The 14,552-nt window shown below is 34.5% G+C and overlaps 1 protein-coding gene across 2 annotated transcripts in view; it reads right to left on the bottom strand.

Annotated features, from left to right (window-relative positions):
- pitrm1 (pitrilysin metallopeptidase 1) overlaps positions 1-14,552 on the bottom strand; it is an 827,899-nt gene that overhangs the window by 797,261 nt on the left and 16,086 nt on the right. For both annotated transcript variants that reach the window (XR_007935355.1, XM_028804106.2), the window contains exons 6-10: positions 11,511-11,607; positions 9,338-9,498; positions 4,628-4,754; positions 4,430-4,518; positions 2,083-2,211 (exon numbers count right to left, since the gene is read on the bottom strand). Coding sequence is in view for 1 of the 2 variants with exons in the window: in XM_028804106.2 (XP_028659939.1) it covers positions 2,083-2,211; positions 4,430-4,518; positions 4,628-4,754; positions 9,338-9,498; positions 11,511-11,607 (603 nt within the window). In the remaining variant the exon portion in view is untranslated. The remainder of the gene's footprint in view (positions 1-2,082; positions 2,212-4,429; positions 4,519-4,627; positions 4,755-9,337; positions 9,499-11,510; positions 11,608-14,552) is intronic.

The raw sequence follows: 14,552 nt of genomic DNA on the forward strand, positions 1-14,552 counted from the left end.
CCATAATTCGTTCCAAAACTCTGGTCGTAAACTGAAGCAATTTCCCCCTTAGGATTGTATGTAAATACAATTAATCCGTTCCAGACCATACGAACTGTATGTAAATATATATATGTTTTTTAAGTTTTTAAGCACAAATATAGTTAATGAAACCATAGAATGCACCGCGTAATGGTAAACTAAATGTAAAAACATTGAATAACACTAAAAAAAACCTTGAACAACAGAGAAAACTAACACTGCAATAGTTCGCGCTATAGCGCTACCAACCGCTGGCTGAAAACACTTTTTTTTAATAAGTTTTAAGCACAGGGAAAAAAAATGAACATTTGAAAAAATCCATAATTTAATAAACCACCAAGAAAAGTAACATTGCAACAATGCACGCTACGAACCGATTGCTGTAAACAGAAGTGAAAACAAAATCAAGCCCAGTGCATTCTTTAACTGCCTTCCTACCTTATGCATCCAGTTCTCTCTCTCACGCAGCCCGTGTGTGTGCGTCTCTCTATGTCTCGCACTGCCTGTGTGTGTGCGCGTCTCTCTCTCTCGCGCTGCCTGTGTGTGTGCGTCTCTCTCTCTCTCACGTGCCTGTGTGTGTGTGTGTCACGCTCTCTCGCTCTCTCTCTCTTGCACGCTGCACAGGAAATGCACAGGGAGAGGCTGAACATGTACAAACCGAAAGGGAAACTGGCTTGTTCGTATACCAAGTGTGTGGTCGTGAACCGAGGCAAAAGTTTGCCGAACTTTTTGGTCGTAAACCGATTTGTACGTGTACCGAGACGTTCGTGAACCGACTGTACATAGAGAAATGAGAGAAGTCGCAAAATCAACCGGAATGTTCAAGCAAATTATAGAAAAAAACCTGATCTAAATCCGTTAAGTAGTTCTCTCGTTTAAAGCAGACAGACATACAGACAGACAGAGGATTTTAACAGCATTCTCAGCATTTCTGGATCTTAGTAGGGCCAGATAACTAAGAATCTTCACCAAGCAGCTTTGAAAATGTCTGCTTTGTTTGGGTCTACATACCTCCGTGAGTCTGCCTTTTCTGAAATGAATGCCATGAAATCAAAGTTCAGAACGAGACTGACAGATTAACATTTAAATTACTCCATTAGAGTGAACCTAAGTGGCTGCACTCCACCACACACCTCTCTCTTGTTGACTCCATGCACTGACAGTCATCTGACTAACTAAAAAACACATTACACATGCAACTGGACATGTGAATACTCTTGTGAAGTGAAACAGTGACATGTAACAAAATGACAAATGAATAAGTAATATCTGTGTATGTGTAATTGCATTGTTTTGTTTTGACAGCATTCATGTTTTAATTCAATAGTGTGAGATACACTAGAAAATGCATACAGACAAACAAAATACACTTGCAGGTGAATTAATATTTTTTGTGATGTTTTTATGCAAATTGTGAGTTGTGGACACCAACATTTTGTAAATGTTCAGGCAAAACAAGCTTATTTAGTTTGTTTGGGTTGAAATAAGCTATGAGAATAAACATTAGAGAACATGAGCAGCTCTTGGCCATTTTAATTTTGTAAAAGTAGCTCTCAGGGGGGAAAAAAGGTTGCAGACCCCTGTATTACACAGTCTGCATCACTATTTCACTCTAAGTGCTCTGGAACCAAGCTATGCTTAGTATCCTTCACTTTCACTGAAGCTGTCTACTCTGCGTCCACATTTTAACTATCTAAAGAGTTTCCTAAATACTTCCATAATGTGTCTATTTAAATAAAAACATGCCTCAGTGCAATACTGTATCACGCATCTCAATACAGCAAAGCTATTAAATTTCCAAACACAAATTTCAACTACTTAGATAATTATTGATAAAATTAAACCTTTAACATAAATTAATCAAAAAATAGTTAATCATTAACTTTCTTAAACATTTATTAAAATATCTTTAATAATATGAAATTATTTCACATTATTTAATATGTATATTAACTTTAGTATAAAAAACATAAAATTATGTTATGACTGTACATAGTCAAATTTACATTGAAATGTTTTTGTTTTTTAATCAAATACTACGAATGTAGATTTGCCACATACCCTGATACCGATGTAAAATCCGTTCCAATATTTGCCTCTATCAAAGTTTTGTAAAAGGGAGAGTTTGGTCCAGACACCAGTAACGATGACAGGAGGTTTAACGTGAAAATTTCAAATGTATCTGAAATGCTGAAATTGAAAATGTAATCATTACTATGCTTTCTGTTTGTAAAAAAACTATGAAAATATAAAACAGACGATAAAACATTTACAATAAAATATGACCAAATTTGCACCAAATTACACATTATATTTTACATTTGTAGAACATTGTATCAATGTAAATGGACATAAAGCAAACAAACACAACAGCTTGATTTATTACTAATTATTGGCTGTAGCCCATCCCAGAAAGCACAGGACACAAGGCAGGAACAAACCCTGGACAGGGAGTTAATCTAGTGCAGGGTGAACACAATCAAACTAGGTTTAATTCAGCAATGCCAATTCACATTACCTGCATGTTTGTAGACTGAGAAAACCAGAGCACCAGGATGAAATTCACAAAGACACGGGGAGAACATGCAAACTCCACGAAGGGAAGACTTAGGACATAAACCTTGGCGTTACTGCAAGACAGCAGTGTTACTGCTCTGCTACTGTGCAGTCCTAGCTTTTCACTAGCCTACCCATTTTCATTTTCCTCTTAGACATTCTTTTCAGTTAAATGTTGCTTTCCCGTGAATCATTTATATTATATTATGCATTTTATTTCAGCTCTGCTTTATTTGCTTAAGATGACAATAACTCACATAATTTACCATGGCTGGTATAAAAAAGTTAATGCAGTATAAAAATCATTTTTAAATATTTTCAAATGCTTTGAAAGGCGTTTCAAAATATAAACAACTAGTCATTTAGCCCGTTACAATAACGGGCGCTAGAACAGTAGTGCATAAACATTAGTAGGAACAGTCTATATTAAATGGCAAGGGACTTTGACCTCATTCTTTTTGTTGGTCGGATTTTTCTTTCTTTCAGCCTTTATTTTGTTGATGTTTACTTGCTGAGCTGACCGTTCTTTGTGGGCTGCCGCCGTGTATTGTGTGTCTTTAATTTTCTGTGACAGTAATACTGTCTTGTACGGCTCTATTCAATAAGGGCGCGCACAAAAAGGCGAGCTTCAAAAGGGCGACCTCAATTGAGCGCAGCGAATAAAGGCGTTCGTAGATAATTTATTTCAAATGGCTCTGGAATATGTGAAGAGCAACAAAAGTGCAGATCTTTATTTACTCGCGCCTTTATTCGCTGCGCCCAATTGAGGTCGCCCTTTTGAGGCTCGCCTTTTTGTGCGCGCCCTTATTGAAGGATGCCTGTGCGCACCCTTATTGAAGGATACCATCTTGTACGTCCGCTGGCTTGTACGTCCGTAATATACCTTTAATTTTCTCTGGCGGTAATACAGGCGTGCGCGTCGGTAATATGCCTTTAATCTCCTCTGACAGTAATACTGGCTTGTATGTGGCTGTAATATGCGTCACTGTATTGTGTACCTTTAATTTCCTCTCGCAGTAATACTGGTTTGTATTTCCGTAAAACGCCTCGAACTTTCTCTGACAGTAATATCGCGCATCGCACCGCGCATGCGCACTTCATCAGAAGACACCCACACACGGACACCTGGACGCACATAGGAATTTTATATATATATATATATATAGATACAAACAAAAATGCATTACTAAGGTTGGTAATAATTACCAATAGACTCTTTTAATTTTTTGAATTTAAAAGCTACTTAGGGGTAATTTAAATATGCTGTTAACAAGAATTCACATTTCTTTGATAAAGTCAGATTACATTCTTTTATTATTTCTGATTGGTTGGCTTTGTAAAAACATTTTAAGATTTGCTTTTTAATTTTTTTAAACATAACATACAGTAACATTCTTAAATCCTTTAATCAAATCCAATTTACAGTCACGGAAGGCTGAAGCCTTTTCTAACAACATTGGGTGCAAGGTAGGGAACGGATCAGGACAGCTCACTCCTGCATCCTTCACTAGTTACCCTAACCCCAATACTTTCTAGAATACATTTACCCTACATCTACAGTTCCCATTAAGCTTTGCTAGACAGATTATTTCGTCCAAGAGAAAGGCCAGAACATATCAATAAGAGCAACTGACAATTTTTTTCACTACTGTCTACTTCTATTGCTCTGTAATGATTACTATACTTAATGAAGCTAGTATTTATCAAACTTACAGTAACTTTTAAAAATGACAGAAAGCTGTATGTACTATTTTCTCAAGGGCTCAAGATTATAGAAATTCCAATTTTAATGTTTTCCATAAAACAGATAGTATACTTAATTTTCTTTTTTAGAATTTGAGAAAATACTTACTCTCCTAGCAAATAGCTAATACAAATAGTATTTTGCTTAGAAGGATCTGGTGCTAGTGGATCTGGACCACAGGTCACATGATGCTCTCTCTGTTGGAAAAACAGAAGAATAACAATTCATTCAGTGTAATATGTGAAACTGCTGGCATTGCAAATGTACTTTAATAACACGTTTGAAATAATAAATTTGATTGCTTACTGGCTCTCCCCAACGTGGCTGTGAAGGAACTGCTGTGTCTGTGTCTGCAGCTGATAGTCTAGAGAGTGCTTCTTCATGGATTTGTTTTAGATGCTGCTCTAAAGGAAGATCTCCGTAAGTGAAAAATCTGTAAAACAAGTAGTATTTCAGATATCAAACAATAATCCTCAAAAACTACATTCAACAATCAAGTCACAAATAAAATACACAGTAATCTCAAATCAACTGCAGAAGCATACATGCACAATCCCAGAACAGAAATACATTTTTATTGCTGTACCTCTCACCATTCACTTAACACATATATCAATAAATCAAATTGATTTATACTTCATATATTACTATCATTGTTTTTAATTTCTCATTGCATTTTTTTTTTTTTTTTTGCCTTTTCTGGTGAGGATCGTGATGGTCTCATACTAAGGCAGACTTCACCATGCAGCCCTTCCTTGGCAACTTTTTCTAGTTTTTTTCCTAGGATATATCCAGACCCCCTCAACTAACAATTGTTAATCTGAAGAAGCAGTCCCCACCTCTGCCCCACCCCCACATTGCTACACTCCTCAGCCTTTCACAGAAAGGATGCCCAGAATCTGTGTATAAGAAAAACTTTTGCCTGCTTGTATTCACAATATCAATTTTGCAGTCACTAAACAGGGACTGTGATCATAGGAGAGGATGGGGATATTCAATTACTTGTTTTAATAGCTGTTTGGTGATTTCACTGTTACATCTTTACAAAATCTATATGATTACATACAGTATATTTGATAATAGAATATAATAATGGGCAAAAAATATGGGACAAACAGCTACATTACAGAAATCTTCAGTGCTGCATTTAGTGGCACGACTATATGCCAGATCAACAAAGCCACTAGATGTTGCAACTTAAAAAAAACATGCTGTATATATCCAGAATCCTGCAGAGCTGTTACAGATTCAAGATGTTTCAAGGTTCTTTTAAATGTATTTAATCATCAGAAAATTTGAAGTATTTTAAAAGATCATGACAAGATTGTTATTTCTTGCTCCAAAGCAGATACTTAATTTGCTTGGAGACAGGCAATCCAGTTAATACACAGACAAAAGAAAAACATGAATAATTTTTGGAGGAGACTCTGCATAAATTTTTAGGTCAGGACAAGATTCTAATAGCAACATGGAGCTGGTAAAGAGTGATAAAGAGGGTCAATGTGATTAAAGTGAAGCTAAAATACACCAGGAAAGCAGCAGCATTCCAGACAGGTTTGAGAACTCTGACAGAAATGGGTCAAAAATATGTTGACTGCAGGAAAGCACCTATTCTCACATTAAGGTTATAGGAAGCAATTCCAAAAATTGGCAGTGACTTAAATACTGCAAGAGGGGAAAAAAAACAAACACATATGTTACATTGAACTTCTCTTGAATTTTGTAAAGTCAAATGAAGGTATCACAATGATCAGTGCCTAGTTAAACTTTTTTTAAATTGTATCAATGATTAAGATTTGTGACTTTGTAGTAGCACTGAGGCACAATGGCTGTAACTTCTCTCTTCACATTTCCAGACTGGACCATTTGAAGTGTGGAATTTGAACGTTCTGACTGCTTTTTCATAGGTTTTCTTCTAGCAGCTCGTTTCTGTTCCACATACCACAAAAACGTATTAGGTTCGGTGACAACTGTAGCCTGGGGCACTATTTAGAGTTGTTATGCATCTATCCCCTGTGCAGTCTGATTAAGCACCAGCTCTGAACTGAACAGATATGCAACTAAATACAGGTGAAATCCCGTTATAGTGAATACTGAAGTAAGAAAAATTTCAGAATAACGCATAATTTTTGTTGGCCTGGACAAATGTTCATATAACATCATGTTAAATGGATTTCATTTTAACGAAATGTAAATTTCAGCATAACAAAAATTTTTCGACCACAAATGGCCATAGAAGATAATATTGCAATATAAAAAATACTTAGTGCTGTGCTTATACTTTTGCTGAATCTCGGGAAACCTGCAACAGGCTGTCTCTTTGTTGTTAGACCAAAAGAAAGTGACAGTCTGTTGCAAAATTTAATTTCTCAGGCAGTCTCAGCATGAGTGTAGGTAAGACATCATACACATAGCTGAATTATGGGTCAGTGCTCCACCGAGAGTTTGTGTGGATAGTTGTATCATGTGCAGATACTGTACTGTTCAAGTTTTATGACCAAAAACAGTGAGAAACAGCATCAATTTATACTGAAAGAGAAATTAACAATCATGGGAAAAGCCGATTCCGGAATGAAGTTATATCAAACGTCTCATTTTCATTCTGTATTCATACCTGTATTTCTAAAAAAAATAAAATATTTTTTGCAGTTTAAAAAACGCGTTTTTTTTTTTTTTGTTTTTTTTTTATACCGGTATTATCAAGCTTGGGTAACCAGAGTTAGCTGCTCAAGACACTGACAGGTGTATGAAGGTTGGGCGTTAAATGTTCTAAACATCATGCAGGTATCAAAATACCTACATGCTATTATGAACTAATTTTCAGATCTGGGCAGACATATAGCAAATTAAGTTTAATAAATTTAAATGTAAAACTGATAGAAGAAAAATATGGAATATAATTATACAGTGAGGGAATCAGAGATAGAAAGTATGCCTTATGAGAAAGAACTGGAATTACACTTAACTCTGCAATCAGACAGTGCACAAAAGTGGCTTTTATAGCACCCAAGCCACACACCATATTTGTAAGGCCACATTTGGAATCAGAATACAGTTTTAGTCTAGTCAGTATAAAAAAGTAACAAAAAGAGCTTTAAAAAGTAGTAAAATACTGTTCTAGACAATTAGTGATTAGAGAGGGCTTTATCTGATCTCCTAATGAGAAGTTGATTTTTGTCTTTCATTCAGCTCTGGTTTTAATTAATTTTACTGTTTACTTGTTCTGGAACAGAACAAACACTTTTTAATGTTAACAATCACATAAAGATTAGGAAACAAAATAATTCTGTATTATGTAACTTATAGATGCATGGAAGTTACCAATAAGCATAGAGAAAAACTGCATTATGAGGACCTTCAAATCTGGACTCAATTAGAACATCAATTGTTATTAATTGAGGTTATCAACAAATCACTTATATGACTGAATTTTGTGAGTCTATCGTAATGATTCTTTATTTCACTCATGATAAACCAGCTTTGCTGGTTCAGAGTCTTTTGAAAATGCTATAGCTTCATTATCAGATATTTTTCTGCAACTGTCGAGCAACACATACATATAATCTTGTTCAGGACCAATGAAATTCTTCATTTGCTCTAGTCTTAGACTTATTTCTCACATCTCACCTCTCCAATAATTTCACTTTAATTCAAATTAGGCCAATGCTTTCTGGGTACAGCTATCTTTTTTTTCCCACAAAATATAGTTCGGGGGAAAAGATAAAGGAGAACAAGACAACACAGGAAAAGTCTGAGTAATTGGTTAATTTTTACTCTTTCAGAAAAACATGCAACTGCAATAGATATGGGATCAATTACAAACTAGAATAAACTTCCATCTTTCAGCTATACTTGTGTAGTTGAAACAATATTTATAGATAGTGGCTTTCAGCTATGAAGAAAACTTTGGAAATTACCAAGAAGTTGGTAATGGGTATGATGTACTTGTTTTATTGAAGGTAAACAATGCATTTTATTTATTTTCTTTTTTGGTTAACAATGATTAAGTAGAGTTTTGTTTTACTTTATTGAGGTTAGCTGAAGGAGCTGCTTAAAGTACTGTATAACTTTCTAACCTTACCCAAAATTAGCGAATCCCACTGACAGATGAGAGGAGCCAGAATTAAAGTGGTCTGTTGTCTATTTAAACCCAGCTAAAGCAAAATGTAGAGGGGATACGATCAAATAGGTAGGTCAAGAATAAATGTTGAAAAATATACATTCCAGCATTTGAAGTTTGCATTCATTTTATTCAGGAAAGAGAGACCATATGTTCTAAAAGCATTTGATGAAGATATACTATACAATAATTCTTCCCCCACTTTTTTTTTTTTTTTTAAATGGGGGGAGATGGGGGAACAGACTTTTAGTGTACAATTGCTAATTAACCTTGATCAATGCCACATCAGTCTATTTTTAAAAATATATACCAACAAAACAAAAGAACCAAAATTTAGGCTAAAATCTCTCACATATTCTCAGAATTGAATGACTAACATTTAAAAGGGGTTAACTTTTACCTATTTACAAGTATTAGGTATCAATTATGTAACTACAAGCTGTGAAAGTATGACACACAAACCAAAAATGTAAAACATTTAACATATAAAAATGTATTGCACCACAATATGTGTTGGCAACTTGAAAGTTTATATCAATAAGTTGTTATATAGTATTGTCTTAAACAATAACTTATACAACTTATATTGTATAATTAGATTTAATATTAAGTCTACCCAATTTATTTAGCTTCATTGCATCAGTGCATGCTCCCAACCAAATTGCTGCCTAAAACATGTAATATATAAATATAACACGATCATTTACTGAATTATTTTGAAAATTTAATAAGAGGGTAGAGTTTTACTTTTAATGAACACACTGACAAATTGGTCAATTTAAGAATAAAAATGTTAAAACAAAATAAGTACTTATGCTTCTGTAAGCCATTTTGATTTTTTCATAAAAAGATAAAAGTAAAAAGATAAAAAGATCTGTCAATTAAAGACACTGAACCTGGCATTGCTTGGGTGGTAGTAAGTAGCGTGAAACTTCTTCAGTTGCTCCCAAGAAAGATTAACAATATGAAGGGGTTTTCCACCAGACACAACTGAGTAAGTATGCTCAGGATGCAGCATATTTTGAACATATTGAGCAAACAGCCTCTCATTATCTGCCTAAAAGAAAAGAAAAATCCTAAATAGATGTACATACATGTTTATTCAATCAATCAAAAAAAAAAATACAGTGTATATAGTATATACACAAACAAATGCATACACATATACTGTATATTGTGACCAGAAGGGAGGCACTAACTAAACCCTAACTGAAGCTCACTTAGCATTAGGGGAAAAAACACCTTGCACTTACAAAAATGTTTCGCAAAAACTGAACAAATTCCACAATCAGAAAATCCTAACCAAACTGAAAGGGGAAAAGGTGGACATCCTCTTTGCAAGTATGCAGTTTTATGTTGCAGCAAACACTGTAAATATGGTGCTATGACAATTGCAGAATCTTGGCTAAATTCTGAAGATTAGCATTAGTGTAATATAAATATTTACATTTTATTTGGCAAAGCAAAGATGTTAAGGTGAGGTGGGGTCTGAACTCTTATGTAAGATAGGAATTAAAGTGTGCTCATGGTCATAGTGAGGGGATGTGGTAGAGCACTAGAACACTTAAATGTAATCAGTGATTGTTTTAACCAAAATGTTAAAACACTAACAAAAAGTTAAGCTTACAGTATCTAGACTTATTATTTGATAGCAGTTAGAGGTAACTAAACTATGCGTATCTAGAAATCATAATACAACTTTTAAAGTGTTTGGCAAAAGGGAAAAACTATAGCTTCAAAATTCAATTTTAGTATGACAAGGTTTGAATAAATGCCACAAAGTCTAAAAGAGAGAAATAGTGACAAACTTCTAACCTCCTCAGCGTTAGACCCGAGTATCATTCAAGCTGTTGAAACAATGCTAAAAGTGTTAGTCCCGAGAGTCAATTGGTCAATGGTATAGACGCATCTTGCGTAAGACATGGGCTTTAAATGGGCTGTAAAACTGCCAATAACGTTAGTGCCAAGCGTTACTCAGGCAATGGTATAGACATATCTTGCGTAAGTGTTAGTCCTGAGCATTACTTAGGCAAGGGCATAGACGGGTCTTCTCCTAGTCTCATAATGGCATCTACTAAGAAATTCCTCTCATCAGCAGTAATGCTGAAGTTTATCTGTCTTCAGACAGTGAAATTGAAATGGTCAGTAAAACTGAAATTGATTCTGGGAATCCGAAACTGACACTCACGTCACTTGCACATGTGCAGTATGCTGTTCATATTATTATTATTTGTATCATTATATTTCCATATATGACTTTGTACTTTTAGTGTTTTGCACATTTTATAATAGAAAGATGAGATTTAATAAAAATGTCATTTTTCAAGGTAAAAAATGAAATGCTTTTTACATTTTTTTTGAGAAAAAAAGATGTAAAGCTAAGAAGGTTAAATGTGGAAAAGGACAAAGAGTGTACGGTTACATGGTATACCAGTACTGAAAAAACAAATTTTTTAAAACAGTATGGTGCCAGCATTTCAGTACTTTCTGTACTTGAAGTAAATGTTAGTTTTAAACCCATTACCCCTAAGTCCCACCTCCTTTTGTTCGACTTGGAGTAGACTATCTGGGTGAATGCTTTGACAAAGTGAATGCTCCATGAGGGGAAAAACATGCTTCAACATGCTGGAGACTAGCATTTTGTCAATAAACATGATACCCAGTGAACGTAAATTTTCCAGAATTCCAACAACGACACTGTCTTATGTACTGCATTGGGCCTATTCCAGACTGTGGTTTCATTTCCCTGATTTTCACTTGTCTATACTCCTGACAAGCTCATTTATTTTAATTTAGTGCTCTCTTTGTTTTGGTGAAGACAGTTCATGAGCAACAATTAAGCAAATATCACCAATCAACGCCTTTTCTTTGTTTAATGTGTTTCTTCTCATTGGCTTACACTAAGACCCATTGAGACATCTCTATAGGTAAGTTGAATGTCATCATTTACTGTTTAATAAATAACATACATAAATGCCACATCTTACACAGGCAAAGGTAGGAAGTGTTTCCATTGTCATTGCAAAAAGTTTTATCTTTTATGATATAATAAAAATACAAGCAACTTACAAAGGCACCTTTCATTTCATTGAAGACCACACCTTTGAATGCCAATGGAGACTTCGGATCAGTAGGATTTTCATTTTCCAACCTCCACCCTTCCTGCCTAAAAATACAAAAAAATTCTCACACAGTACATTCAACACAGTATGTCAAATTTTAAAAATAAATTTACAATTATTTTTTGAAAGCAAAGTGACAGTAATGTACCTTTGATATATACTGTACAGTCGATTCCTCTTAATTGGGACATATTAGAACTAGGACATTTTGTCCCAATTAAGCGGCTGCCCCAATTAAGCGAATTCCACGTAAAATTTAACAATAAATAATTTTCTTTCAATATTTTAATAAAATTATTGAATCCAAATATAAAATAAGAAAATAATATAAGCTGTGAAGAAAAAATAATAATAAATAATTAGGTATGTACTGTACATACAATTTAATGCTGCAAAAATGCATCAAGTGTAGTCTGTCTTTTGTTTTTGTAAGTTTGTACTTTGTCCTTTGCAGTTCGTCTTTTCTGTAATGCCCATTCCTCACACAGTTGATTTTCTTGTTGTAAGAAATGCACTATGGTATATTTTGGTACACCAGTTATCTCAGCGAGCCTACGATGGCTTGTATTAAATGGCTGGCTTTTAATTTTATCTAGCAAAGCAATTTTACTTGAAAGTGTAAAATAATTTCTTGGCATCTTGGCAAGGGTTATAATTTTATAAATAACATTGACAAAAAAAAAAAGTTTACTTATACATTATACATACACGCGAGGTGGTGTAGGAGTAACTGAATACGGTTCGGTAGTGATGACAGTAGACTATTAAGCAGACATGTGCTACTCCACTCTAAGATTGTACTATCTAAACTTACCAGTGCTTCTTCGACAGGCGACGATAGATGACTGACTTGCAGCACGCGTCTGCTACTGTCCCAAATAAGCGTTTAAATTATGTATTAGTTTATTATTTTGGTTTTCATTCCTTGAGATTTGGCCCAAATAAGCGGCTGCCCCAATTAACCGGTGGCCCAATTAAGTGGAATCGACTGTATATATTTTTATATATTGTATTTTGACATTTTTTAATTGTTCAAACTATATCGCATTTTTGTCACAGCCTCAAGAAAAACTTCCTATAAGCATAACTAACTGGGTCAGCAAAAAACAAAAAAATTGTAGTGCCTATTAAAAAACACCTTATCATACCCCACTGGAACAGTGTCCACTTTTGTCTTAGTGCCTGAAATCCTATAAGCATAACTAACTGGGTCAGCAAAAAACAAAAAAATTGTAGTGCCTATTAAAAAACACCTTATCATACCCCACTGGAACAGTGTCCACTTTTGTCTTAGTGCCTGAAATCAAAAGCAATCAAAAATGACCTTTCACAGCTTTATTTACACATTTTGCCTTAACGTTCTGTTGAGTTATGAGGAAAGAGCTGAACCTTTTCAGTTTAAGGCAAAGGAGATTAAGAGGAGATATGATTGAAATGTCTAAAAATAAGAAGATAATTAGTACAGCGGATAGAGATTGTTACTTTAAAATAAATTCAGCAAGACCACAGGGACACAGGTGGAAACTTGCTAAGGGTAGATCTCACGCAAACATTAGAACGTTTTTCTTAACACAGAAAACCACAGACTCATGGAATAGGTTGCAATCTTGTCTAGATTGTTTGAAAGTTCTAATAATATTCAAGTAACAAAAAAAAGGCACCAGCTCTGAAAATCAAAAAAACAAAAAAACAAAAATGAAACACTAGGATAACAGAGTTGGAAAACTGATCCATTCCCTTATTTAATACATTGAAGAGCAACCTTTTGCTTTAAATGGCAATTATTAGCCTGTTTAGATTTGGTTTTATCAGCACATCTAGATTATAGAATATTTGCCCATTCTTCCTAAGAGAATTGTTTGAGTTTAGTCACATTTCATGGCAAGTGTCGACAGACTGCTCTCTTCAAGTCCACCCATAGATGTCCTACTGATTTTCAGCCAGGGCTCTGACTTGGCCACTGAAGAACCTTTACCTTCCTATGTTTAAACCACTGCATTTAGTTTTAGGGAGTATATTTAAGGTCATTGTCATGCTGAAAGGTGAACCACCTCCCCACATTCTGCTGTCTGGCACAAGGGCACCAGTTTTCCACAAGAATTAGGGTGTAATTAGCAGCATCCATTGTCAGTGATGCCATACACGTTCTATTTCATAATAAAAATCTGGACAGTACCCAGAGGGCTAGTTAAAGCCTTAGAAATCTTTTTGTATTCTTCTCCTAACTTGTACATTTCCACAACATTATCCCAAAACCCTTTAGGAAGCAACTTTCCAACCATGGTGATTTTTTTGTGTTGCCATGCACTACTGTAAGAAACATCCTCAAGGAACAGGCGGATTTATTCTGAAGTAATCAAAACCACAACAACTGATGTCAGGTGTAGGCTAATTAGGCAGGTATTTGGTTGTAGATGAGCAAGCTGATAATGGTTACTATAAAGGACCAATTACTTATCCAAACCAGGTACTTCACTAATTAAAATTTAATAATTGTTAAGGATTTCTTAAAAGATCATTTTTTACTTTGATGTTGAGGGTTATAATGTTTAAATAAAGCATTAGTTATATTCAGTTTATTTTTATTTAAAGGGTTTAAATGCGACAAAGGTGAGGATTTTGACAGGATATGATGACTTTCTTATTGGCACTGTATAGGTATATAGCATAGTATAGTGGAACATTTTGAAAGCAGTTGCACTAGTAGAAAGGACGATATACAATATATTTGAGCCATTATTTGGTATTGTTTACATCAAACAAGATAAAACCACACATGCCAATTAATCTAAGTATGGGAAGTTGAGATTGTACTGTATTTTTAAATATTAAAATGAAAAAAAATTTTCTTTAGACAGACAACCCTAATGGTATTTATGAAGAAAATCATGAGGCTTGTTTTTTTAGATTATTCTTACAGAAGGGTGTGTCATAGTACAAACATTTTTATCAGAATTTATTAAATAAAGAAAATTAATTTTAAGCTTAC

Source organism: Erpetoichthys calabaricus, chromosome 6 (genome assembly GCF_900747795.2).
Source record: "Erpetoichthys calabaricus chromosome 6, fErpCal1.3, whole genome shotgun sequence".
NCBI lineage: Eukaryota > Metazoa > Chordata > Cladistia > Polypteriformes > Polypteridae > Erpetoichthys > Erpetoichthys calabaricus.